At 35.1% G+C, this 25,911-nt stretch overlaps 1 protein-coding gene across 1 annotated transcript in view; it reads left to right on the top strand.

Annotated features, from left to right (window-relative positions):
* Window positions 1-25,911, top strand: part of LOC149085478 (guanylate cyclase soluble subunit beta-1-like) — an 87,940-nt gene that overhangs the window by 55,756 nt on the left and 6,273 nt on the right. The window contains exons 3-4 of the mRNA XM_089233956.1: window positions 12,311-12,414; window positions 23,534-24,549. Coding sequence (XP_089090082.1) covers window positions 12,311-12,414; window positions 23,534-24,549 — 1,120 coding nt within the window. The remainder of the gene's footprint in view (window positions 1-12,310; window positions 12,415-23,533; window positions 24,550-25,911) is intronic.

The following is a 25,911-nucleotide window of genomic DNA, read 5'->3' on the forward strand; positions in this document are numbered from 1 at the left end:
AATAATTTTATTTCCAATTAAAAAACACAAATTTTATTTAAAACTGTTATAAATTTTAAGAAAACTGATATTCGGCCAAAACATTAGCCGAATATTCGGTATTCGGTTATTCCGCCAAATCACTATTTGTCTCATCTCTCTTTTCATGTATTGTATCAGAAATCGTCTCAATTTATTCAATTATGTCATTTTTATCATATCTTTTAAAAATGTGCGTAAAGAAAATTGTATTATTCAGTGTATTGAAAAATATGCTTTATATGAACAACAGTATCTTCTAAAAAGATGACGTCACTCTCCGCTATCCATACGAAGATTTCTTTTAACAACTGGTTGTTGCGAAGATGAATTTTTTGGAAAGAGAGAAAATTCAACTGCCTGTGCGCGGGGAATTGAACCCACGTCCTCTCACTTACCGGGTGAACGCCTTAGACCACTAGACTACAAAGGCAACGGACCCCTCAATCTTTCTTTGGAGCTCGTGTGTACTGAATATTCTCTTTCCAAAAAAATTCATCGCAACACCAGTTGTTAAAAAAAACCTTTGCAGGGATAAAAGCGAAGTGCGACGTTATCCTTTCATAAGTCGTCATCTGGTGGTAGCGTCAGCGGTTGTGAGCTTGGCCAGATTCAGGTCCGGCCGTCCATGTACGGTCCCTTTCAGTGCACACGAGCTCCAAGGAAAGATTGCGTAATTCATTGCCTTTGTGGCCTTGTGCGTTCAGCCGGAAAGTGAAAGGACGTGGGTTCGATTCCCCGCAAAAGCATTTAATTTTTTCTCTTTTTCCAAAAAAAAAAAAACATATTGGCCAGTTGTTGAAAACAATCTTCGAAAAGTATCTCCTACTTAGAAAAATGATATTTCAGTTTTTAAAATTCATATCATATTTTTCGTAGTCACAGATGAACGATAATAATATTCACTCATCTGTACAAAATATATGTACCGTGTATAGAGGGTGATTATTCAAGTCTTTCTTGGCCGCAAATTAGTGGCGAACCGTTGATCCTAGAGGCATACTTCCAATCAGAAAAAGTATCCAAATAACGTGTTGATCTCAGGTACGTTATTCATATTGCGAGGGGCTGTGTAGTTATTGAAATTAAAAATAACTTTTTATTTGGTCACCTTGTGTTGAGAAATCCAATTAAAAATGTTGCTGCCCTGTCTCTCTTCAGACCAACAAAAAAATTACATGTTTCTAAGTGTAATATCAGTTGAGGTATTTGAATTAAAAATCACTGGAAATGAGGGGAAAGAACCGCATTATGAGCTTGTCTGTTAGTTTATGTGGTTGTTTCCTTCATTTTCAGTGATTTTTGAAATATCTCGGCGAATATTACACTTGAAAACGTGTGATTTTTTTGTTGGCCTCAGTAGAGAGAGAGAGAGAGAGAGAGACAGGATATATAAGAACTTCTTAATTGGATTATTTAGTACAGAATGGTCAAATAAGAAGTTTTATTTTATGTTAATAATTATACAATCCCTTGCTATATGGATGACGCATCTGAGGTCTACACGTTCGTTAGAAACCCTTTTTACTTGGAAGTACAGGGGTTGGACAAAATAATATGTACACCTGTGAAAAAAACAACACTCGAGGAAACCTGTCGTATACTCCCGCCCTCTAGTGTGGAAGAGTGCCACTTAGCGGGCGAGAATGTGCACACATCATTCTACTCGTAGCTTTGATAGCGTTCGGATGCGGTGTATATTGGGGCGTTAAAACTTCGTTATGGCTGACCTCACAGATTTCGAAAGAGTCATGATTGTTGGAGCCCGTCTTGCCGGGGCCACAGTAACGAAAACGGCCACCCTTGTTGATATCGGGAGAAATATCGTGTCGACGGTAATGACAGCCTATAGCAAACAGGGAAAGACATCATCTGCCAAGCATAAGAGTGGCCGAAAGTCGAAGATGATTGATAGAGACAGAAAAGTTTTAAAGCGGATTTGTGCCCAGAAAGCACAAGACAAGGCAACAGCATCCCAGATAAACACTGAGATGAACACACATCTACAGGAAGGTGTATCGACAAAAACTATCCGACGTGAACTGCATCCAGCAAACATACACGGTAGAGCGGCTATTCCAAAACCATTGGTGACACCATGCAATGCCTTGAAACGACGAACATGGTGTCACGAACATAATAATTGGACACAACAACAATGGGAGAATGCCATCTGGTCAGACGAATCGTCGTGCACATTATTAAAGACTAACGGACGTGTTTAAGTTTGGAGAACGCCAGCGCAAACCTATGATGTTGACTCTCTCCTTCCTACTGTTAAGCATGGAGGGGATCAGTGATGCTTTGGGACACGATGTCCCACCGTGGTCTTGACCCACTAGTTGTCCTGGATGGGCGGGAAAAGCATCGGTTTACGTCAGTATTCTGGCCGACCATTTTCATCCAATGGTGCAATATTTGTCCCCTGATTCTCGACCTGTGTTCCACGATGATAATTCGCCCGTTCACACTGCTGGAATTGTCAGAGAGCCCCTTGATGAACACAATGATGAACTGCAACACTTCGTGTGGCTCGCTCGGTCCTCTGACTTAATATAATTGAGCGAACCTTTGTGGCGTATTTGGAGGCCAAACTGCGCAGTAGGTTTCCACCTCCAAAGACACGTTCTGAATTAGTGACCTTTTTGCAGGAGGAGTGGCTACGTATATCCATGTGACTATTGTGCATGACTTGTATTTGCCCATCCCACGACTGATACAAGCTGTAATTAATGCAAAAAGAGGGCCAACAGCCTATTAATAAAGATTTTGTCTCATTTCACAGGTGTGCATATTATTTTGTCTAATCCCTGTATGTCTCTAGGATCAACGGTTGACCAGTAATTTGCAGCCAAGTGACTTAAATAATCACTGTGCATGCCAGTTTCATACATATGAAAAAAAATTAACTATTATATTGAAATTGTATTTCTTCGCCAAGAAAATACCAATCCTAACATATTTGATTTATGAAAAACTTCACGTTACTATATTGCTCAAAAAATAATATAAAAATTTGTGTTCAAATCTCACGTTAAACCTGCGAATTCTTAACGAAAAAAAATTCTTTTAGATAAAAGCATAAAGGATTTTGAAGAAAAGACAAATAAGCAAAAAAAAAAAAAAAGAAGTTAAGTTCATATTTTTACGTCCTTGCAACGGAATCGCAAAAAAAAAAATTAATACTTGCATCAGTGAATTTGTTAAACAAGTAAAATATGCATTGTGTGTGTCCTCATAGCTACCTGCACGGCGAAAATCCCTGTTTGTATAGGTTTCGGATGAACGACTTATAGTCATAATGAACTTATACTACAATTAGTTTATTCAATAAATACCGATGGGAATACTTTTCAACCGTAAAGAATACTTACCGCATTGAAAACCTTTGCTTTTGGTAAACACAGCGACTCTTTACAGCTAAATTCTGTTATACTGTATAGGAACAAAGCCATCGAAGGGCCCGTTCTTTTCATTCGAGCTCTATATATCCCTCTTTTTCTTTCTCAGTTAAGAACAGTTCACAGGAATTGCCGGTGCCACAGAAAACGAAACATGCATCGACCAATTCTTCTTCGGTCAACAAGATTCCAAGCAACCGAATTCCAAGCAATTATCGTACTGCCTAAGAATTCTACAAATAGAGCATTAGCCTAACAGCAATTTTTCTTATTTCTAGATGCGCTGTGAAAGTGGCTTTCAGATTTATTGCCATGAAGTCAGAGAAACTTACGAGCTGTATGTGTTTCCTCGTTCCAATAAATTAGCTTGCTCTCGTCTTTCGATGGCTTTGGTTTCAGACCTAGGTCTTTTTTTGATTTGTTCGCTGTGGAATACTAAATACAGTACTGATTAGATTAAATTAAATTGATATCTAGTGTGTGCTTATCTCTTTCCAAGCTTTTTTCAAATGCAGTGCACACCACTTAATGTGATAACATCGGGACTGGGGGTTTCTGATAACAATAAGCGTTTGATGAATATCTCCGAAAAAATCTCGGTTGTAATAACAATGGCATATGTCCCGTTTGGTCGAATGGATTATATGGAGATGGGACAACTCCGTTTTTCTTTCCCACATAATGGGTTTCAAAATGTTAAATCGTGCATTTTCTTTCCAATTGTTTTAAAACAGGATGGAGTTTCTCTTTTATATGCTAAAATATTTTTTTCATTCAGAAATTTTCAGGAATCGAAATGGAATTGTCTAATGTATATTACAAATTAAAACAACTTCCTTTGATGTATGGTGTGCTTCATACATCCCTGGAGAAAATATTTTGGCCGAGAAACCGAGAAAATGTGGTCACTTGAAAGAAACATCTGGAACTAAAGAAACAGTCTTACTTTGCCTTGCGCATATGCTTTCACTACAGCAAAGAATTTGGAAAAGAAGCGCTACATGTACAAGGATCATAGCGGCTATTACAGTCCGATAAGGGCATCGTGAACAGTCGGAAATTTTTGTCAATAAGGGAGTCGTAACTTATAGGGCAGCAATCTTCAACCTGTTGCTCGCGAGCACCACGGTGCTCCTCGAATCACCAAGAGTGCTCAGTGCTCGTGTTCGATTCTATGTTCGCAAGCACTGGAGCAACATTTCGATTAAACACCCTGCAAAGATTTCATTCAAAGATTATAATTTCACAGATTTCAGGCATACCTATGTAAGAGTTGCCGTCAGGGGTGCTCTTCGTTTGATGATGGGCATATGATGCAGTGCTCACGACAGAACGATGGCAATGATGTGAACAAGTAAAAGCACGAGCTATGGACTTGACAATGAGGGCACTCTGGTTGACTCTCGTAATAACAGACACGATTGATCGATACTATACCACATATATCTGTGATTCTAGAATATTTTTGTTTCATTCGTTTTCAAATAGTAATTACTTTTCAAGTCAAACTTATTAAATTACAGTAATAAATTTTTTTGTAATGTAATTGTATTAAACAAACTGCAAATAATTAAATAGTTTTTTTAGTAAGAATTTTTAGTATCCAGGTTTATGATATTTGATTCCCATTTTTTCTTTATTATTAACTTTTTTTCCCCGACAGAAATCTGCTCCATCTTTTTTTGATTAGAATAAACTGGATATGACGGACAAGGTGATGAGCAGTTAAGGAATTCAATTTCAAATATATATTCCTCGCGGTAACATTTTTTTTTTACCTGAAGCTAATGGCAGCGATATCTAATAATGATGTTGATTAATTTTCCTCTAATCGAATTTTATGCACTCGTGGAGATACATTAGAGGAAAAGCTCCCAAATAAGAAGGAATATGGCTGGCGAAAAAAACTTCCAGTGCGCCAAAAGAACATAAAATCTAGACAAATCTGAAGGAAATGGAATTTCTCCCGTATGAAACACGCTTAATGGAAATTATTATGAAAAGATTTTACTCAAATTAGTTGATATGAATAAATTAGTGGTATGTATATTTAGAATATAAAAGAGAGAGAGATACACATAAAATTTGTTCTGAATAGATTCTCTACAGAGTATAGGAATTATCTAAAGACAACCAAAATCCTCCTTAGAACTTAAATAAATTTAAAAACGAATTATTCATTAGAAAACGTGTGTAGAATAAATAATTTACAGAACTGTTTTTATGAAAATTAAACTTTTGAAATAAACTCTGTTAAGTTTTCAGAAAATTGAATAGATAAATTTGAGAATTTTACAGAAATGAAAATTTGACATTATTTTTATGAACTTATTAATTTAATTTCCTTACTATTGTATACAGCGATTATCTAATTAAACTTCAGATTTTTAGGATGAAACAAATAAATTTTGCTTCCCATTTATATTATATCATTTTTTTAAAATAACTTCTAATTTTTTTATATGTTATAATGGAATATACGCGTTCTCAAAAAGAATCTTGTAAATGTTTTTTATAATTTTCTTTACGCATACTGATTTTACTATACCGTATATACAGGGTGTCTACTCTTATCGTTGTCCAATGGTTATTTCCAGAGGTTATTTGAGACATCTTTCAATTAAAACAATGTTTCAAATGATGTCGGCCATCATCTTAAATGCCGTTCAGATTAAAAAAATATTAATAAAAAGAGTCACAAAATTTAAATTTTTATACGGTATCCCTGTCCTATAACTTGAAATTAAAAAGTTGTTGCTCTGTCTTGAGGTAAACAAAAATTTTCATGTTTTTAATGAGAGATATTTGATAATTGAGAGATTTGAATTCAAAAACCAGAGAAAAAGAGGGAAAGAACAGCATAAACTAACGGACAGCGCTCATTTTCCTGATTTATGCTGGCCTCTTTCCCATTTTTTCTCTGCTCTTTTTTAATTGAAATATTTCAGCTTATCAACAACTTTCTGATTGGAAGTAAGAAGATGGGGTGGGGGGGATTACCAAATTTTTAATTTTGTAACTTTTTTTAATAATAATTTTTTCATTTGAACGGCATTTAAGATTATGAGCGACATCATTTGAAACATTTTTTCTAATTAAAAGTTGTCTCTAAAACGAACAGTTTAGGAAATAGCGATTGGACGAGTGGGCATCCTGTATAATGAAATGGTATGGGAAGACAAAAATATCTGAATTCCCCTTTCTTAATGAATTTTTTTCTAATTAATCATTATTATGATTTAAAAAATCGTCATGATTGACAGATCTTTCGAAGAATACTCATGCTAAGAGCTGTAATATAATTTCGAATTATGTAACGTAATATTTTTTTGTTTTTTTTTGGAGATTAATAAGAATGACTATTCCAAAATTACGAATGGAATTTCTTAGATGTTTTAATTTAAGTTGCGCAAAACCAAAAAACATGCTCGAATATTCAGAAGATTCACAACTTTTCTTCTATTTTTATCAGTTCATATTAAATAAGATGAATTCATTTATTATCCCGATTGTTAGAAAAAAGCTTATTAAAAAATTTTATTTCGCAGTAAGTTTTAAGTAATTATTCATTTTAGAGAAGGCTTAATTAACTGAACATTAAAGAGTGGTCTGTGGAATTAATTTTTATAAGCCTCCGAGCAAAACTCTAGTAATCACTACTTCACAGCCTTCTCTTTTTCCCGCGTGAGTATTCTTGTGAAATGGAAATTTTACCTTTTGGAGCTGCATATTTGCTGACTAAATATTTTTTTTTCTCTTACTAAAAAAAATGAAGCAAAATTTTGGTTCTCATCAAAATTCCAGAAGTTAAGGAGTTCAAGAGCTGCCATAAAGCATTATTGGAAATTTATGTTATGAATTTCGTAGTTTCTGAGCTTTAATTAGCCCACTCTATGAATAAAGTTAATGAGTTTATGAAGTGGAAAAAATGCATTAATAGAGAATATCTAAAAATAAAGCACTTAAGTTGTTGTTGCGGCCGTAACAGGTAGGAAATAAAATAAGATTTGGTCATAAAAACATTTTGCGTACACGTTCATCAACAGTACATAATAGAAAGAGCATAAAATTATATTAAGTTAGAATTCCTGCATATTTTTCTTAATAACTACTTTAGCCATTTTTTTATTCAAATAACGCGAATTCAGAAGAGGTAACGTAGATTAAATAGAGAAAACATAAATTTTTGTTTTTTGATCATTTATAATATATTTATTTCCTGAACATGTTGGTAGATTTGGCTTGCGAATGGTTTCACCATAGGTAAAAAGTAATATCCTAATTATTCGTTATAGAGTAAAACCTAAATTATCCGACGTGATTGGGATGAATCGAGTTGGATAATCAAAATTTCTTTTCAGATAATGCATCAAACTAAATGTCAGAGAGAGAGAGAGAGAGAGAGAGAGAGAGAGAGAGAGAGAGAGAGAGAGTATCACCTATACTGTATTTAATCGAATATACACACAGTGATTATAATTAAAGTTCCTGGTACTCTGAATAGTTTTGTCAAAAACTACTCATCCGAACACAGCCAAATTTCAAGGATATCTTAATGAGACCATGAGAGAGAGATTTATGAAATAAAAAAATAGATTAATTTTTGACCACTAGGTGGAAAAGTTGCGCTTTATTACTGCAGTTTTTGTTCTTCCATGGTCCATATAGAGTATATATACCAAGTTTCAACGGAATGCGTCCACCAGAACAACGGGTGCTGTATAAGTCTGAGTAGTATGTCTGACAGGTGCTACATTAGTCTGAGCAGTGTCAGTATACTGAAACTACTCAGACCTCTGTTACGTCCGTTCTGGTTGATGGCATTCCATTAAAACTAGATATATACGCTATATGGAACATCGGGAAAGAGGGAAGTTCAATAAAAAAGTGACCCTTTTGCCCCTGGTGGTTGAAAATTGAACTATTTTTTATTGCATAAATCTCTCTCTCACGGACTCATTGGGATATCCTGAAAATTTGTCTGTTTTAGGATGAGTAGTTTTTGGGAAAAACTATTCAAAGTACTTTATTTATAATCACCTTGTACATTTAAAACACAAGACAATATGGTTATCTTTTGTGTTGCAGTTGTGTGTGACGCAAAGTTTTTAAAAACATTATTTTTAATGAGTCGGAATGTTGCAGCTCCCGAAGGCCATGCATTTAAAAAAAAAACACTCAAAGTTGTTACACTTGACCATTGTTATCCTTTTGCACTTGCAAAGTCGTTCCTTCTTCCTCAACATCTTTTTTTGTCGGTAAGAGAAATTCGGATGCTACAATTTCCTAGTCAGTGAAAAACATCTCTAAGGACAATGGACGTCGGTTAACTGAGTCACAGATAAACCAGGTTCTACTGTATTAGTACACGCAATGAAAAATTGAATCTCAGAAAATATCTCAAAAGGGAAATAACATCATTGTTATTTTACAAAAGTAATCTTGTTATAAGAAAGCTAATTAGCTTTCTTATAACAAAATTACTTTTTTTATAGTAGAAAAATTTAAGTAAAGTAAGCACTGTTTATGGTAGGAACATATTTAAATAGTTTAAAAAGAGTTATGCGGAAAACTGGCTATATATAGAGATGCTGGGATTTTTTTGGAAAGAAAAATTCATCTCCGCATCCAGGACTTGAAACCGCGCTCTCCCGTATTCCAGACGAGTGCTCTACCAGTTTAGCTATAGAAGAAGAAGTATTTCAACAATCAGCTAATGGCTCGTAACATTCAATTAATATTTAACATTCATTTTATTGTCACTGTCCATCACACCGTACATCCCATTCTGTATATGCCGTTTAGCATATACAAGGTGTCCTGAATAAATGAACGACAGAACTTTGCCACTGGACCTATCCCGTTGCCACGTTGCCGAGATGTGTTCCAGCCCAGCTTCGTGGTAGAGCCCGGAACACTTTATTTTGTGTCAAAAAAAGAAAAGAAAATATACAAAATTTTTACAACATATTTCCCCCGGACAACTGGGTACTACTACTTCGCCCACATCGCTATATTACAATTTACTGCCATTAATAAGATGGGTTGGAAATGAAGGCGCTGTTTATCAGTGGTCGCCTCAAGCTCGTTAGGGAAAATATCGTTACTATATACTCCCTCGGATTCGAACCTGGGACCGTGACACCAATCTTCACGGTGGTAGACGAGCATCTTACCACCACGCCACTCGGGCACGACCGGGTACTGTCGCGATTAACAAATTTTGTGGTGTTTACAGACGAGATGGGGTTGGGAGTTGGAGAAAAGTTCCGGGGTTTCGTTAGACGGATGAATGTACACACATATAAGGATGAAGGTATATTTTAAAAGCAATTGGAGGGGGCCCATGCCATCTCATGTGTTATCTTACACTTGTCATATTACATACATAGGATACAACAAACAACCCGAAAATCTTATTGTATAACATAAAATATCCATCGGAACGAGCCATCTCGTTTAACACCTTACAGGTGAGCAATGTGCGATTAGTTTAAATGGGGGATTGTCTAGAGAGAGCCTTAGCTAAGGATTAGCTTCGGTCTTGCTGTTTTGGTTGACTCGCTCTGGCTGGTTATATTTATTGAAGAAAAAAAAAGAATATATATAAAATAAAAACTACACACATGTCGTGGCTATTATGAAACCATTCGTGTCCTCCCGCCTAGCATCCCCGCTAGAAGAGCTGAATGGAGGACATTTGTGGTTATCACATTTACATCGTTGTTACGGGAATGCCATGAAAAAAATCTCTTGTTCGGGTCTCGTTAGTACATGCTATATCTTGTGCATGTAATGGTTATGTATTAGTAATGGCAGTCATGTGGATATGATTTTTGTTGTTTTTTATCTATTTCTGTTTTCCCTTTATTTTTTGTAAAACTTAAAAAATTATTTTGTAAATCTAGTGGACAGATTTTTTGTTTTTCGTTGGCGTGTATATATTTGACATCGATTGTAATCCATGCTGCTATGTTTTTGTTTTTGATTATTTGATTATTTGTTTTCTATTGTTGAATATATTTGTACCTGTGTGGATGCTTTGTAAATTTGTACCTGTGTGGATGCTTTATAAATTTGTACCTGTGTGGATGCTTTGTAAATTTGTACCTGTGTGGATGCTTTGTAAATTTGCACTCTGTGGCATAGGGAACTGGATGGAACTCCATACCGCAGGCACGTCTATTCGAATTGTAATATTAATTGTTCACGTATATATATACACATTTTTAATGCATTTAGGCAAACACAAACTCTCTTACTTTGGCCATGTAATGCGCACAGAAGGCCCACTAGAAAAAATGATAATGTTTGGAAGAATGGAGGGAACGAGAGGGAGAGGCAGACCAAGCACCAGATGAACAGAAGAGGTGTTGCAAAGCACTGGAATGAAGCTAGCACAACTCAGACATGCTGTGAATGACAAGACCAAGAGTCAAAATCGACTCGATGTTTCCTAACGGCAACAGGCATAGCCACCCTTCAGAAACGCCTACACTTTTCGAACCATGCATGGGGTTCCCCCTGATGGAGACCCACTGCATAGGTTCTATTTCACTCTCTTAAAATTCAATTTTTTTCCTTTTCCTTTTGTATATATATATATTTTTGAAAAACAAGTGAGCAGCACTAGCGTTTTTGTCATTCAAAAGATACTTTTTCACTACCTCTTCATTTTTATCTTCATTTCTCTTGTATTTTTATCGTATATATATATATATTGCAAAAGTTGTGTTCCTCAGTATACGTAAACCTCACACAGACTGAAAGATAATAAGGTCTGCAACTACTTTCATATGTTGCAGTTTTATAGCATTCTTATTATCTTATGATATATGGCGTTTAGATGAAGAGTTCAAAAAAAGAGCCTGTAAAGAACGTGATTTCTCGCACACGAGCGTATATTCCGTAACACGCAACTTTAATTGCAGAAAACGATAATCACTCGCATACCTAGCCTATTTTCGCACACGATAAAAGTCTTAAAATTATTCTTCATTTCTAGCATCGAGGAATCCATGTTGGATATTCTTTACTTTTCTGTTTCGTAAAATAAAGTATTCTACATGAAATTCAATTTAACTCATCTTATGAAAAAAAAAAAAAAAAAAAAAAAGATGCTTTTGTAATTTCAAGTTTTTTCCTCCGAATTTTTACATGAATATTCAAGGCTCTCCAGATTCTTTACTATGAACTTCTTATCATTTCACACACGTACATGGATATCTTATCAAATATTGAAGATCATCGGGGGAAATGATCAGAGAAAAATAAAATCGAATAGAAAGTGGGTTGAAGACAATTTTTGGGAACGTGGTTATGTAATTTTCAAGTCGAAGCGCTTTTCTGTTTTCCTTCCACCTTCCAGGCATAATTTTTTTTTTCAGTTTTAGCAGCAGATGAAATTTCAAAACATATTTCGGCTGCATTACGAATATTACAAAGGCTAAGAAAAATTTTATGGTACAGATCTTAGATAACTAATATTTTTACTTGTAGGAAAAAAACCGCACAAAATCTAGTAGATAAATAATGGAAAAGCTTTATACTTTATTAAATTTTACAGTCTAGTTTTAACTAACAGTAATAAAACGTCAATTTGCAATACGTTATTTGTCAAAATTATGAAAGATTATGATTTCATAAACCGTTGAATTTCACAGTTTCAAGTGAGGAAGAGCTGAAAACCACACTTGCTATACCGTATCACATCCAATAATAAATTTACACGACGTAAATATCGATTATTTGTTTAATCAATGTTGTTTGGCCGGGGCATATACGATTCTTTGTATTGGCATCGTTATCATCAAGTTTTATTTTCCTATACGAAATAAAACTTGGTAAGAACTTTATAAAATAAAGAAAGGGCTCATTTTACTTCTTCACAGGAAGAAAACCGGCATCAAACTCCGAGGAGGGTCATTTCTAATGCACCGAGTATTCAATGACGACATCACTGCACGCCTCATCAAGGCCACTACAGATGTAACAGGTTAGTACACATTAAAAATAAACATGCATATAATGTATTATTTATGGTTTTGAATATCGATATCGAATCAAACTCTAAACTTAGATTATAATTACAGTGGGATCTCGACTATCCGAGATAATATGGACCGGACCTAACGCAAATAACCGAAACATCGGATTAAAGAATTTTGAGATTATATGTGGAAATTAAAACTTCACTTTAAATTTATTTTTAATTAGTATATAATGCAATAAATCGAGCGAATGAATATAGTATAAAGTTAAATAACGTTTATAACGTATTCACAGCAAACATTTCGAATATTACATACTGTATTTTTCAAAGTAGTCTTTCAATGTATTCTGTCATCAAACATTTTAAAATGCTTTAGGAAGCACATGGATCTTCTCGCGAGTAATATAATTTAAAATTTTTTATCTAGTCCAGAGTCTTCCAAGCTTATTTTTCTCATCTCACTCCTTTTCAGAAAAAAACAAATTCCTATTCCTCCCATGGATACGAAAACCCACTTTTGTACTCCCTTTGTATCTGTAACTTCTGCTACGAACCGAAATCACTCCACTCCCCCCCTCAAGACGGGATATCACCCATTTTGGGAAACAGTGATTTTGACTTTCAAACCCCATAGAGTTTTCGCTACATTCTGCGACATTTTGTGAACCTGTTTGTTGCAAAAAACACGACATTTCACGGTTCATTTTTACTGTACCCAATTTTTAAGATCAAATCATAAATAGTTCCTCGGATAAACCGAACCTCATTTAATTCGTGTTCGGGCAATCAAGGTTCTAGTGTAAAGTTGAGTACGCAACTAACCATAAAAGTTGTTGAAGTACAGGGTGTTCCATAAATTCGTAAATAGGTCAAAAATTCAAAAAAATTGGAGGACTTGTAAAATTTGAATTGCAGTTCGTGAAAAAGCTATTCTCACGAACGGGGGTGGGGGGGGGGGGGTTTGATACAGAAAAATATTTAGTTTGAATTTTTGTAGACCATTTCTGAATTTTCCTGCTACTGGCGCTTACATGGACTTTTCATTGTGATGTTGACATTAGTTGATAAAGCACTATTGGTGAAGTTGTTTTACCTTAGCCACGAACCGCCGGCTGAACGAACATTTACGAACATTTTGCACACAGGAGAGAAGAAAGGTTTATGTCCAATGACTCCTACCGCGGACTGGTTTCCCTCGTCCTCACAAAAAATTTAACAAACTCTTTTTCTACACAAAAAAAATTTCTCTTCATGATAGTAACTTTTTCGCAAACCGCATTGAAATATACCAATTCCTCCAATTTTTAAACCATTTACAAATCTATGAGACACCCTGCATGTGCACATCATGCACTAAAACTGTTAGATAAAAGTCAAATAGTGTGTGTAGTTTTTTATTTATGAATTAACTTTTTACTTTGTGTGTATTGTAAGCTTCCGTTCTTTCTTTCAACGCTACTGCTTCTCGCTTGAACAATACTTACAGGTTAATGAAATGTAGAATTCCATTATATATATATATATATAGCTTTTCAGAATTAACAAAACCGTTCTCCCTGTGTTTTTGTTGCTGCCGGAAACAGTACTAGTATTCAACGTAGAGAAATTTTCTGTTCTCTGGGGAATCGGAAGAGCTTTCCATAGGAAAACGGATGTTCTGAAATTTCGGACGTAAAACTTTTCTCCGTGACGCACCTCCGTTTGTTGATTGTATCGCTGTAACTGGGATTATTTTTACTTTGTTTCAAAACGTGAATTTAAAATTTAATGTACTCGATCTTGGTTCTATGGGTATGCTTCTTAAGAAATATATAGTTTGGTACTCAGGATTATATATTAGTTATTTACTGTTATTTGAAATTCTTTGCCCTTTTCTCTCTGACGATAATTTTTTTATCATTTTCATTATATGAAACTTTCACTCCGTATTTTAAACAGCTTTAGCTGAGCAATGTATCAAAACATAAGCCATACGTTTGAAACTTTTTGATTCATATGATTTTGAATTGAGAATATCAAGTACTTTTAACGAAATATGCGAATTTTTCCACGTATAGAATCATATACCAAAAAGTTTTGATGGTATTGTAAAATTTTTAGTTCATTGCACAGAACAATGTCATAGCTATAATCAGTGTGAATAACATGTTGATACAAGCAGTCGTTTTTAGTGTACAATGTCTAGCAGAAATACAGAAAATATGCTAGTTTTACGTATAAAATTGGCAATATATAATTTGTTTTTGCTAAATTATTAATGCAATAACATTTATATTTATATTTTTATTTTATACCATATCCTAAACAAAAACACATGCGTTCTCTATCCAAAATGACCTTATTAAAAAGTACCTTGAAAAGAATGACAATCGGAATTTATGGTTTTTCAAATTAATGAAAATTTGATAAAATAGTTTTAAAATATACATTTTATGAACTACTTGTATATGCGCTACATCGAAATGCAAATAATAAAAAAAATTATATTTTTTTGATATCATTAAAATACTATAACTATTTTAATTGGAAGTTTTTCCCTTAGAAAAAAAATAAATATTCTTCAAGTAATTTCTTTAAACAATTTCTATATTATATATTCTATATAATAATATAATTTCTATATCATATTTATATATTCTTTAAGTAATTTCAATTATGGTACATAACTTCATGAAAAGTGAAATAAAATGTAAAAATGTCAATTCGCGACTTGCGGATCCAAGCTATTGTTTGGATAATTAACTTATTTGGGATAATAGAGGAAAATACTAAGCATAGAAAGAGTTTATGATAGAAAATTCTGAAATCCATATATGGCTTCTGGAAGTTTCCTTGAATCCTTCTAACGACTCGAATCTTTTCCAACATGAATCAAGTTCGAAATCCTCCTGTCTAATTACGAGCGGATTTGTTTCGCATCAGCAATATCCCAATTGGAGAATATAGCATTTCGTATCCTCTCAGCGTCACACCTTGTCATCTGCATGTGTTGCAAACACACATTCACATATATTTTCCAAATCCTATGATAGGAAGGCATTTTATTCGCCTCAGGTTCATTCTTTTCAAACCCGTCTCTTTGATTCGTTTGTTCAGATCTTTCATCATTTCTCCTCCGGCAAAGCATCATTTCATGAACTGAAATCTAGAACTAATGCCATAGCGAAACTTTCGTAAATATGTGGTAAACAGCTTATGGTCTCGTTATTGCATTGAATATGGATTTAACTTGTTAATGCTAATGAAATTGAATTCCCTAGTCACTAGGACCTAGTGAATTGTTATATTTTGGCGGTGATGCGAGTGCGTGTTGCGTTTTTAATAATTGTTCATACTATAGATCAAGGATGGCTAACCTTTTTCCCAAGCCGTGACACTCTACGAATTTTATCATGCAGACCATGCATCCCGCAAAACGAGGCACAAACATTTTTGCTGTTCCAGCAAAATATTGTTCAGCTTCCCTCCTATTTTCGTAAAAATGTTCAGTTTGTCACTCTTTTTATTTCTAAAATCTTTTTACTCGTGTCATAAATTCGATTATCGCAATGCAGATTGTGTGTATGTACGTATATCGTAGAAGTTCATGTTACCATGTTGGCCCCCCCCCCCCAAAAAAAAAATAAAGTTCATGGATATACAATTTATAATTGTATTATACAATGCATGTTTCCTATGGGGACGATCCTGAATCTTGTACTCATGTGACGTCCAGCAACTATTCCCAAACATGAAAAACCGAACAGGAACGCATTGAATAGAAAGTCATCACATTGTTATTATTTTACGAGTGCCTATCAACCTAAACCCTCATTCATAAGAAAAAAAAATGCTTAAAAGAGTTGGAGAATTTCTTCGATTGAAAGAAATGGAATAGAAGTTTTTAATTTTTGAAAAATGTTCGCACATGCCACTCCTGATATCATGTGCCACGGGTTGGTCTGTCACCCCTAACATAGACGTATTACTTTTCCACGTTGAGTACCAATTAGAAAAACAATTACAGGCCGCGGTATAACGTCGATGTCTTTCAACGTCATACTGCATATAAAATCAGTTTTTAAAAGTCTCGGTTGGAAGGAATAGGAATTCTTTGTTATACTCTTCCGTGTTTAGTGTCATATTTAAATTCCCCAACCATTTACAAAATTTTGTTGTGAGTAACGAATGGATACCATAGGTGCAAACCAAGAGTGCACTTGAAGAAGAAAGTTTACGAAGCTACCCAGATAAAATAGAACATTCGATAATAGACAGTCATGTCTTAATTTCTTCTGAGAGACTAAGATTGTTGCAAGGGTAACAAATGAAAACGAATTTTAAAGATTAAATACGAAATTGAAATAATATCCACAGAGATTCTCTCTCTGAGCGTTGAATATAATCAAAAGATTCTTCGCAACATCCGAGAACACCGAAGAACATTACGAGACAATTGGGAAAATTTTTTCAAATTATTAAGCCTGCAGAGAAGTAATCTAGTATTAACGGATTTCTCAATAGTTGTGAACACATTAAGTTTTCGATGGATGTTTATTTCTTTTTTTTTTTTTGCATTGAATCACACAATCATTCTAATATAAATTATCTGTTTTTTTGTCATTTTATTGAGTATAATCCGTATCTTGATATATTCTGGTTTCAATCTGCTATTTCTGTGGGTAAAATTAATTTCGAGAATATGGGGTGTTAAATCAGTTTTTCTCTATTAAGTCGTTCCATTATAGATTGATATTTTTTCGTCCTCCAGAGTTGATCTTATACCGAGGTTCGACTGTGTATAAGTTGAAAAAATTCAACTTTTTTTTCAAGGATTAGCTTCATAACATCCTCGAAGATGAAACAGAAAAACTATTTGTTAATAAATACATTGCTATGCAAGTAATACAGTCGGACCCGCTTATTACGAAGTTGGGAAAAAAATGTAAAAAATGCGATACTATTCGTTATACGCGAACTTCGTTATATCCGTACCAGCTTGTAAAAAATGAGCAAACTAAAACATTTTACATTCACGATATGCATCTTTCAGTAATCCGGACATACTTAAAATGAATGGATTGAAATGATAGATTTTCTTAAAGATGAACATTTTTTAATTAAAATCTCACGTAATTCATTACAACAAAAATATGTGTCAATCATTGCTTCTTTTTCCTTTATATTTTTGTGGACTTTGAACGTTCTGCGTTTAAATCATTTTTGCCAAATAATTGCATGCAAAATGTAATGCCTTTTCTTTTAGTACACTGGTGTAAGAAATTAAGAGAATTTGCAGACCTGGTCGATTATCTCTAGAACTACTGTACCGATTTTAATGAAATTTGATATGTACATACATTGATGCAATACAAAACAAATAACTATTCAATAATTGCATGCAAAATGTAATGCCTTTTCTTTTAGTACACTGGTGTAAGAAATTAAGAGAATTTGCAGACCTGGTCGATTATCTCTAGAACTACTGTACCGATTTTAATGAAATTTGATATGTACATACATTGATGCAATACAAAACAAATAACTATTCAATAATTGCATGCAAAATGTAATGCCTTTTCTTTTAGTACACTGGTGTAAGAAATTAAGAGAATTTGCAGACCTGGTCGATTATCTCTAGAACTACTGTACCGATTTTAATGAAATTTGATATGTACATACATTGATGCAATACAAAACAAATAACTATTCAATAATTTCATGCAAAATGTAATGCCTTTTCTTTTAGTACACTGGTGTAAGAAATTAAGAGAATTTGCAGACCTGGTCGATTATCTCTAGAACTACTGTACCGATTTTAATGAAATTTGATATGTACATACATTGATGCAATACAAAACAAATAACTATTCAATAATTGCATGCAAAATGTAATGCCTTTTCTTTTAGTACACTGGTGTAAGAAATTAAGAGAATTTGCAGACCTGGTCGATTATCTCTAGAACTACTGTACCGATTTTAATGAAATTTGATATGTACATACATTGATGCAATACAAAACAAATAACTATTCAATAATTGACTATTAATACACGCATGATCGTGCGTAACACTCGTTGGAGTAGGAAGGTATGAAACAGCGGTTGCAGAATTGGTTTCATAATAACCATTACATGTAGTTTATATTATATATATATATTCATTTTTTTAAATATAAATATAACCAGCCAGATCGAGTCAACCAAAACACTAAGACCGAAGCTGATCCTTAGCTAAGGCTCTCTCCAGACAATCCCCCATTTAAACCAAACCCACATTGCTCACCAAAATAGGTTTAAGGCGAGACGACTCGACCTGGCAGTTACATATATGTATATAAATGTGTGTATTTCTCTTTCCTCCATTCAAGTTGTCCATGCATTTCATGTCCACAACACACGTGCGCACTCATATTGTCGTATTCATGTTGCTCACCGAATAAGGTGCTAAGCGAGATGCCACGGGTGATCCCTAATTGTATATATTCCCCCACACAATACTTCTATTTTGTATATTTTCATTAAATCCGCCGGAGCGAGTGACCTCAACCCAATAACACTGATGCTGGCTTCTAGTCACAAGTTATCAAACCCATTTGCTCACCAATAAGGTGTTAAGCGAGATGACTCGCTCCGATGGATATATATATATATATTATTTCACAATAAGATTCTCATTTCTTTTTCTTTTTGTATCCTGTGTATATAATATGGCAAGTGTAAGATAACAGATGAGATGGCAGGGGGTAGGGGGCGCTCAATTGCTTTTAAAACATACCTCCATCCTAATATGTGTACATTCATCTTAACTAAACCCCGAAACTTCTCCAACTCCTAATCCCATCTCGTCTGTAATCACCACAAAATTTGTTAATCGCGACAGTATCCAATTGTCCGGGGAAAATATGTTGTAAAACAGTTTGTATGTGTTTTTTTTTTGACACTAAATAAAGTGTTCCAGACTCTGCCATGAAGCTGGGCTGGAAGAGATCTCGGCAACGGAATAAGTCCAGTGGCAAAGTTCTGGCGTTCATTCAGCGGTTGCAGAATAAACAAAAAAAAAATGGGTTAATAGATGGGTTAATAGGGGGGTATGGTCCCCTCTTACAGATATACAGGTCTCGCAGCGTGATTTCATACTTGAAATAAGGCAGTTTATCATTTCCTGTGGCAATTGGTCCCACTCGTTCAGCAACGCTGTTTGCATTCCCTGGATGGTTCCCGGAAGGGGGTTGCGAGTTGCAATTGCCCTCCCCAGAGCGTCCCAGACATGCTCTATAGGGTTAAGGTCTGGAGATCTGGCTGACCAATCCATCCGGCGAATATCCTCACTCTCTAGAAAATCGTCGAGCAGAAGAGCTCTAAGTGGTCTCGCGTTATCGTCCATTAAAATGAACTCAGGGCCAACTGCACCCCTGAAAAGGTGAACACAGGGCTCCAAGACCTCATCCCTATACCTCACACCAGTCACAGTGCCTCTTTCAAAGACATGGAGAGGTGTGCGGCCATCCAACATGATGCCTGCCCAGACCATTAAACCTCCTCCGCCATAATGGTCGATTTCGCGGACATTGGAGGGTAGGTAGCGGGTCCCTGGTTCTCTCCATATGAACGTACGGCGAGAATCGGTGCTTAGGCTGAACCGGGACTCATCAGTGAAAAGAACGGTCGCCCATTGATCCATATTCCAATGTCTATGCTCTCTGCACCATAATAAACGGATTCTTCTGTCCGTAGAAGGAAGCGGGACGCAAACAGCAGGTCTTCTTGCAAACAACCCTCTTTCATGAAGTCCTTTGCAAACAGTCACCCTTGATACACGGGTTCCTGTGGCTGCATACAAGTCACGAGAGAGCTGAGAAGCTGCAGCACTCCTGTTACGCCTCGCTATAATCGACAAATGGCGATCTTCTCTGGCCGTCGTGGCTCTTGGACGACCTTGCCCAGGCTTTCTCTCGATGGATCCGGTATCCTGGAACTGTTTTCATAAGTTACACACGACGCTGGGCGTTAAATTGAACTCTCTACAAATCTGGACTTGAGATTGGTCTGCTTATAGCCTCCCCACAATTCGCCACCTCATTCCGTCATCTAAACGTTGGTGGTTACTCATTTTTACTGTTACAATTTGAAATTAACCGATTGCTGCAAAATAACACCAAGAAATTCGCCGAGGTGTGCTAGCGAACGAAATGCGTCTTAACTTACGCGCGCTTGTAAAACCTGTTTCTCTACTGGCTCCGCCTACACACACGTGTACGCTTACGTATTTGACGTACAAGATTTGCATTTTTGTCTGGAAGCAGTGGTTTTACATTCAGTTCAGTTCTTTTCATGAAATTCGATAAAATATGCAAATTCTCTTAATTTATTTCACCAGTGTAGTAAGAGCACAAACACCGGAAAAAATGTTTTCTTCTCATTTTTGTCGAACCATTTACAGGGAAAATAACAAACTTAAGTAATTCAGAACGTTTTTTGTTAATGCACTTTCTTTTCCATTTCCCGCTTTCAACTAACTGTATAGCTACAATTTTTGATGCCACGAGTAGAGTTTTGCACCTGGACATTCTCAAAATTAACTTGCACAAGACGAAACCAACAAAACCAAAGTCCGAATATAACTTGAGAATGATAAATGTGCACTAAAGGTGGTTTGGAGGTTAGATTCTCTTGAGAATAAATAACCTCAATCCTTTCTGTACAGAGATTTGTGGCATTTCCAAGTTTGAAAATCTGTCGAAAATTTGTTATAGGCGTACTTTCCGAAATTGATGTTCATTATAAGCAATCAAAATAGCATAGATAGGGAATACGAAATTCAGGACACGTAAAAACTTCGTTATATGTGAAAATTCGCAATATCCGTGTTCGTTATAAGCGAGTCCAACCTGTAATAAAATATATCGAAATTTGAATTGGAAAGGGAGTGAGAAAAGACATGCTGTTTCAATTGATATAATCTAGTACTTGCACCAATCTGGTATATTCAATTTCTTTTGGGATGAAAATCGATTAAAAATATGACTGTTTAATTGAACATTTTTGATCGATTAGTCGAATTTCAATGGGATTTTTAAATGTCAATTATTCATTTATAAAATATATAGTATTTATTGATAGCTATATAATACATTGATTTATTAATTGTTGGTTAATTAATTTATAAATTTATTTTATTATGTAATTGGAAAAGTGATGCTGACAAAACTTAACAATACATTAATTAAAAAAGAAATCAACTTAATTAAATTAATTAATCATTATAATGATGATAACAAATCTTGCCTTAGAAAAGAAATGAACACAACTGTGTTTTTAAATAGCAAATATGCAACATATATAAATGTACTTGAGACACTATAAATACTGTATGCAAAAATAGCAGAATCTTAAATTAATATACAGAATCTAAAATAAAACAACTATCAAGGTAGATAAAGAAGTGTCTTACTTACATTTAAATTTTCTGAACTGGTGGTCTTCAGTATTACTTTAATCACTCTCGGGAAGAAATGGTTTTTCCCGAGGTATATTATGCGAATTACAACTTAATGCAGTTTTTAGAACTTTTCCCAGTCCTTTATCTTCAACAGTATTTAATGGCCGTTCACTAGAAGCAATCCAATATGCTAAACCATTTGTCAAGCCTTCGATTTTTGCCCCTTGGATTTTATCATTTTTTTAAGAAATCAGTTAACTTCGGTTGATCATTGATTTCGGAGCTCTCAGGCGCCGTATTGCTGTTTCCTTTGGAAACCGAAGGAAACTCTCTAATAGGGTGCTCTGCTCTGAAATGATATTGGAGAGAGCTGTTGCTGCCAGAACAGGAAAATTGTTGTTTGCAATGGAGGCAATGCATTTTTGCATCGTCTTTGACACCCCCCTCCAAATTCAATTTAAAACCAAAACGATTACACAGTTTTCCTCGAATAGATTTGCCTTTTTACATGATGAAAAGTTTAACGAGTACGCTACCAGTTACAACATTAGTATTCGAAAGGCATGTGAGGCACAAAAGAGAACTTGATTATGAACTATTCTCGCAGAGTTTAGCGAACTGTATACCACAATGGATGACATCTTTAGTCTTAATTTCGGCAAACTCCCACACGGTCCTTCCCCCTTAATATATATCACTCTGCACAAAAGCATAAATCTATCATCTTTCAAAGGAAAAGCATAAATCTATCATCTTTCAAAGGAAACTGTGCGATAAATGCCACTATCTTGTTGACTGGGAAGAGGACGCAAACGTCTTTAATGTTAAGGGCAAGTGAGGGCATAAAGACAACAACCATAAAGCAACGCTAAAGCAAGCGAAAACGACATCGGCAGTTTAACAGTTTTGTTGGGTTACAGAACTCCTGATTTAAAGGGGAAAACGGATTTGTTATGACGTGAATGCATCTTTTAAATCATCTATTCGGAAAAAGTTGTGACGAAATTCTTTAAACACTGATATGTAAAGAATTACCCAACGCAAGTCAAAAGCAATGATATTGTCAGATGCATATTGCAAAGGCAAATCAAATAATACCACACCGGTTTTAATATCTCTTCTCGTATGGGAACCAGACCCGCTGCCCTGATTCGTAACAAATTGCTTCCCACTATATCTGGAGCAGTTCACAATGAAAATAGACGACATTGGTATCGTTTGTTAGCTGTTCCAAAGACAAAGCCTATGATAAATTATGTCAGTACCTATCACGCGATTCAGGCACAAAATACGTATTTATGCCAAAACTTGCGGCTGTGTCTATAACACAGTCTGCCCCAATGTTTTGCTAAAGAAATAAAAATTAATTAGTCAAGGTTAAATGAAAAATGTTAATTGGATTTTGATCGAATTGATCGAGTTAATTGACTCAACTATAATTTTTAGCAGCGATTAAGAATTGATCGATTAATCGGCCTGATTAATGATTTTTTTGGATCACAGCCCTAATTTTCTTACATTCTTGATATTTGTTTTTTTAAGATTAAATCATTAAAAAAAATTATGCTACATTTTCCCCTTATATCTTAGCATGCATATTTTTTTATTTGTAATAAACATAGATTAGAGTTCATCATATGGAATAATAGTAGTAAGGACTATTTGATGTTGCAATTTTTCTTTTCTTTTTTTTCTATTTGAGGGATGGATAGAGACAAATGCTTGGAGGCTTTTGGAGAGAATTTCTTACATTATTGTCAAAAGAATGGATTCGACCAGCTGCTTCGTATTCTAGGAAGAGACTTGAGAGACTTTCTCACTAACCTGGACAGTCTTCACGACCATTTGGCGTCCATATATCCTGGAATGAAAGCTCCTTCGTTTCGTATTTCTCCGGGACACGAGGGAGCATTGCTGCTACATTATTACAGCGAGCGACGTGGAATGCATGCAATCGTTAGGGGAATTGTTGACGCCGTAGCTCGTGATTTCTTCAACACAGAAGTTTCTATCAACATAGTGCAGAAGAGTGAAAGCAAAAATAAGGCTCACGTTGTTTTTGAAATACACCAACAATCCATTGAAGATGACACGGCAAGTAAGGCAACCAGTGAGCCTCCTGCTCAGAAACTTAGTACGTTGCCGAAAGATCTTCCTCTAAATGTCCGCACTTTATGTGAAGCATTTCCTTTCCACATGATTTTCGATAGAAATTTTGTGATTACGCAAGCTGGTAGAGGACTTCTCAGGCTCACACGAAGTGTCTGGAAAAGACAAAGAAGAGTGAGATTCACCGACTTATTCACGATTCTCCGTCCGGTGATAGATCCGACATTCGACTCCATTGACAGAAGCTGTAATATGGTGTTTGTTGTAGTATCAAAAAGAGGAGTTGTGAAACTTCTTGATGAACATTCTACAACAGGAACCAGCACTGAAGCAGAATCATCTGGTTTATATGCTGTTGGAGGAGAGACCGAAGGTGCCTATCAGTCTTTGAAATTAAAAGGGCAAATGCTGCCGCTCGCTGAGGATAATAGCATAATATTTCTTTGCTCTCCTCGAGTTTCCGACTTACTTGAAATGAAAATTTTGGGCTTATATTTGAGTGATTTTCCCGTCCATGACAAAGCCAGAGAACTTGTTATAATCGGCCATTATAGAAAAGGCGAAAGAGAATTAGTAGAGAAGCTTGATGAAGCAAGTAATCACTTGAAGGTATTATATTTTGCATCTTATTTACTTAGTTTGAACAAATGTTTCATAAGTTTACTTTCGCAATAATGATTGCGTGAGATTATAAACAACACTTCCAACGCTCATTTTTTTTCTGAATTTGTTTTTCCATTCACGAAAGTACTTTCAACTTCGATTTTTTTTAAAATTTTAGTTTTAAAGGGGTGTCTTCACAGGGTGTCCCGTAAGTGCTAATGCGGACTATATCTCTTCAACCGTCCGTCGTGTAGGTACGATTCCAGTTTAAGAAATGCTCATCAGGCGTTAAAAATTACCCTATACCAGTTGTGAGAGTGGGCCCGAGTGGCATGGTGGTAAGATGCTCGTCTACCATCGTGAAGGTTGTTGTCAGGGTCCCGGGTTCGAACCCAAGGGAGGATATAGATAAGATATTTTCCCTAACGAACTCGAGACGACCACCGATAGACAGCGCCTTCACTTCCAACCCATCTCACTAATGGCAGTAAATTGCAATATAGCGATATGGCCAGAGTTGTTGTTTGGTGAAGTAGTTTTGAGAGTGTAAATACAGTGAGACATTCGAATACAGAGATATTCGAAAAACGGAGGAAATTTGGGAACGAAAAGCGTTGAATGAGGGTAAAACGGTTTTTCCGCATTTAATGCTGTTCTTTCCCAAATTTTTCATACGTTTTTTGAATTCGAACATGTCTGCGAATATTGCACTTAAAAACATGGAATGTTTTTGTTGGCATCGGGAGAGACAGGGCAACAACTTTTTAACTGGAAGTTGGATCACAGGGAGACCGTATAAAAATTTAGATTTTTTATTTTATTACATTGTATTTTCACTCTCAAAACTGGTATAGAGTAATTTTTGAAAGCCCGTTGAGCATTTTTTAAACTGGAATCATATCTCTACGATTGACGGTGGATAAAGGCCGTGCTATCACTCTGAGGACAAACCTGTATATTAATTACACTCAATAATAATTCTAATAAACTAATTTCACACTAAAGTATAATGGTGAACGGAGTAAAGCTCACATTTCTGAAATATTGTGCCGGAATCACTCATATGTAATAAATTTATGAATTTTATTTGAGAGCATGTATTTAAACATCACAGAACTCACAACATAAAATTTCTGTTATTGCATTTTCAGATGCATTAAATGCAATTTAAATCATAATACTATGGTCGAATAAAACGAAATGAGATGCAGTTGGCTAGAAAAATTCGGTCGCATTATCAATTTTCTAACATGTTAAATAATTAGTAGCATTTCAGTACAATGAATGAATGAATTTTGATTTTTTGTTAAAATTTTCTCAAAATATTTTTTCTCTCTAAAGAGTTGGTTTTAAAAGCTATAACGAAAT

Source organism: Pholcus phalangioides, unplaced genomic scaffold (assembly GCF_987345545.1).
Source record: "Pholcus phalangioides strain wild (caught in Gottingen) unplaced genomic scaffold, Ppha-v1.0 ptg000007l_1, whole genome shotgun sequence".
Lineage (NCBI taxonomy): Eukaryota > Metazoa > Arthropoda > Arachnida > Araneae > Pholcidae > Pholcus > Pholcus phalangioides.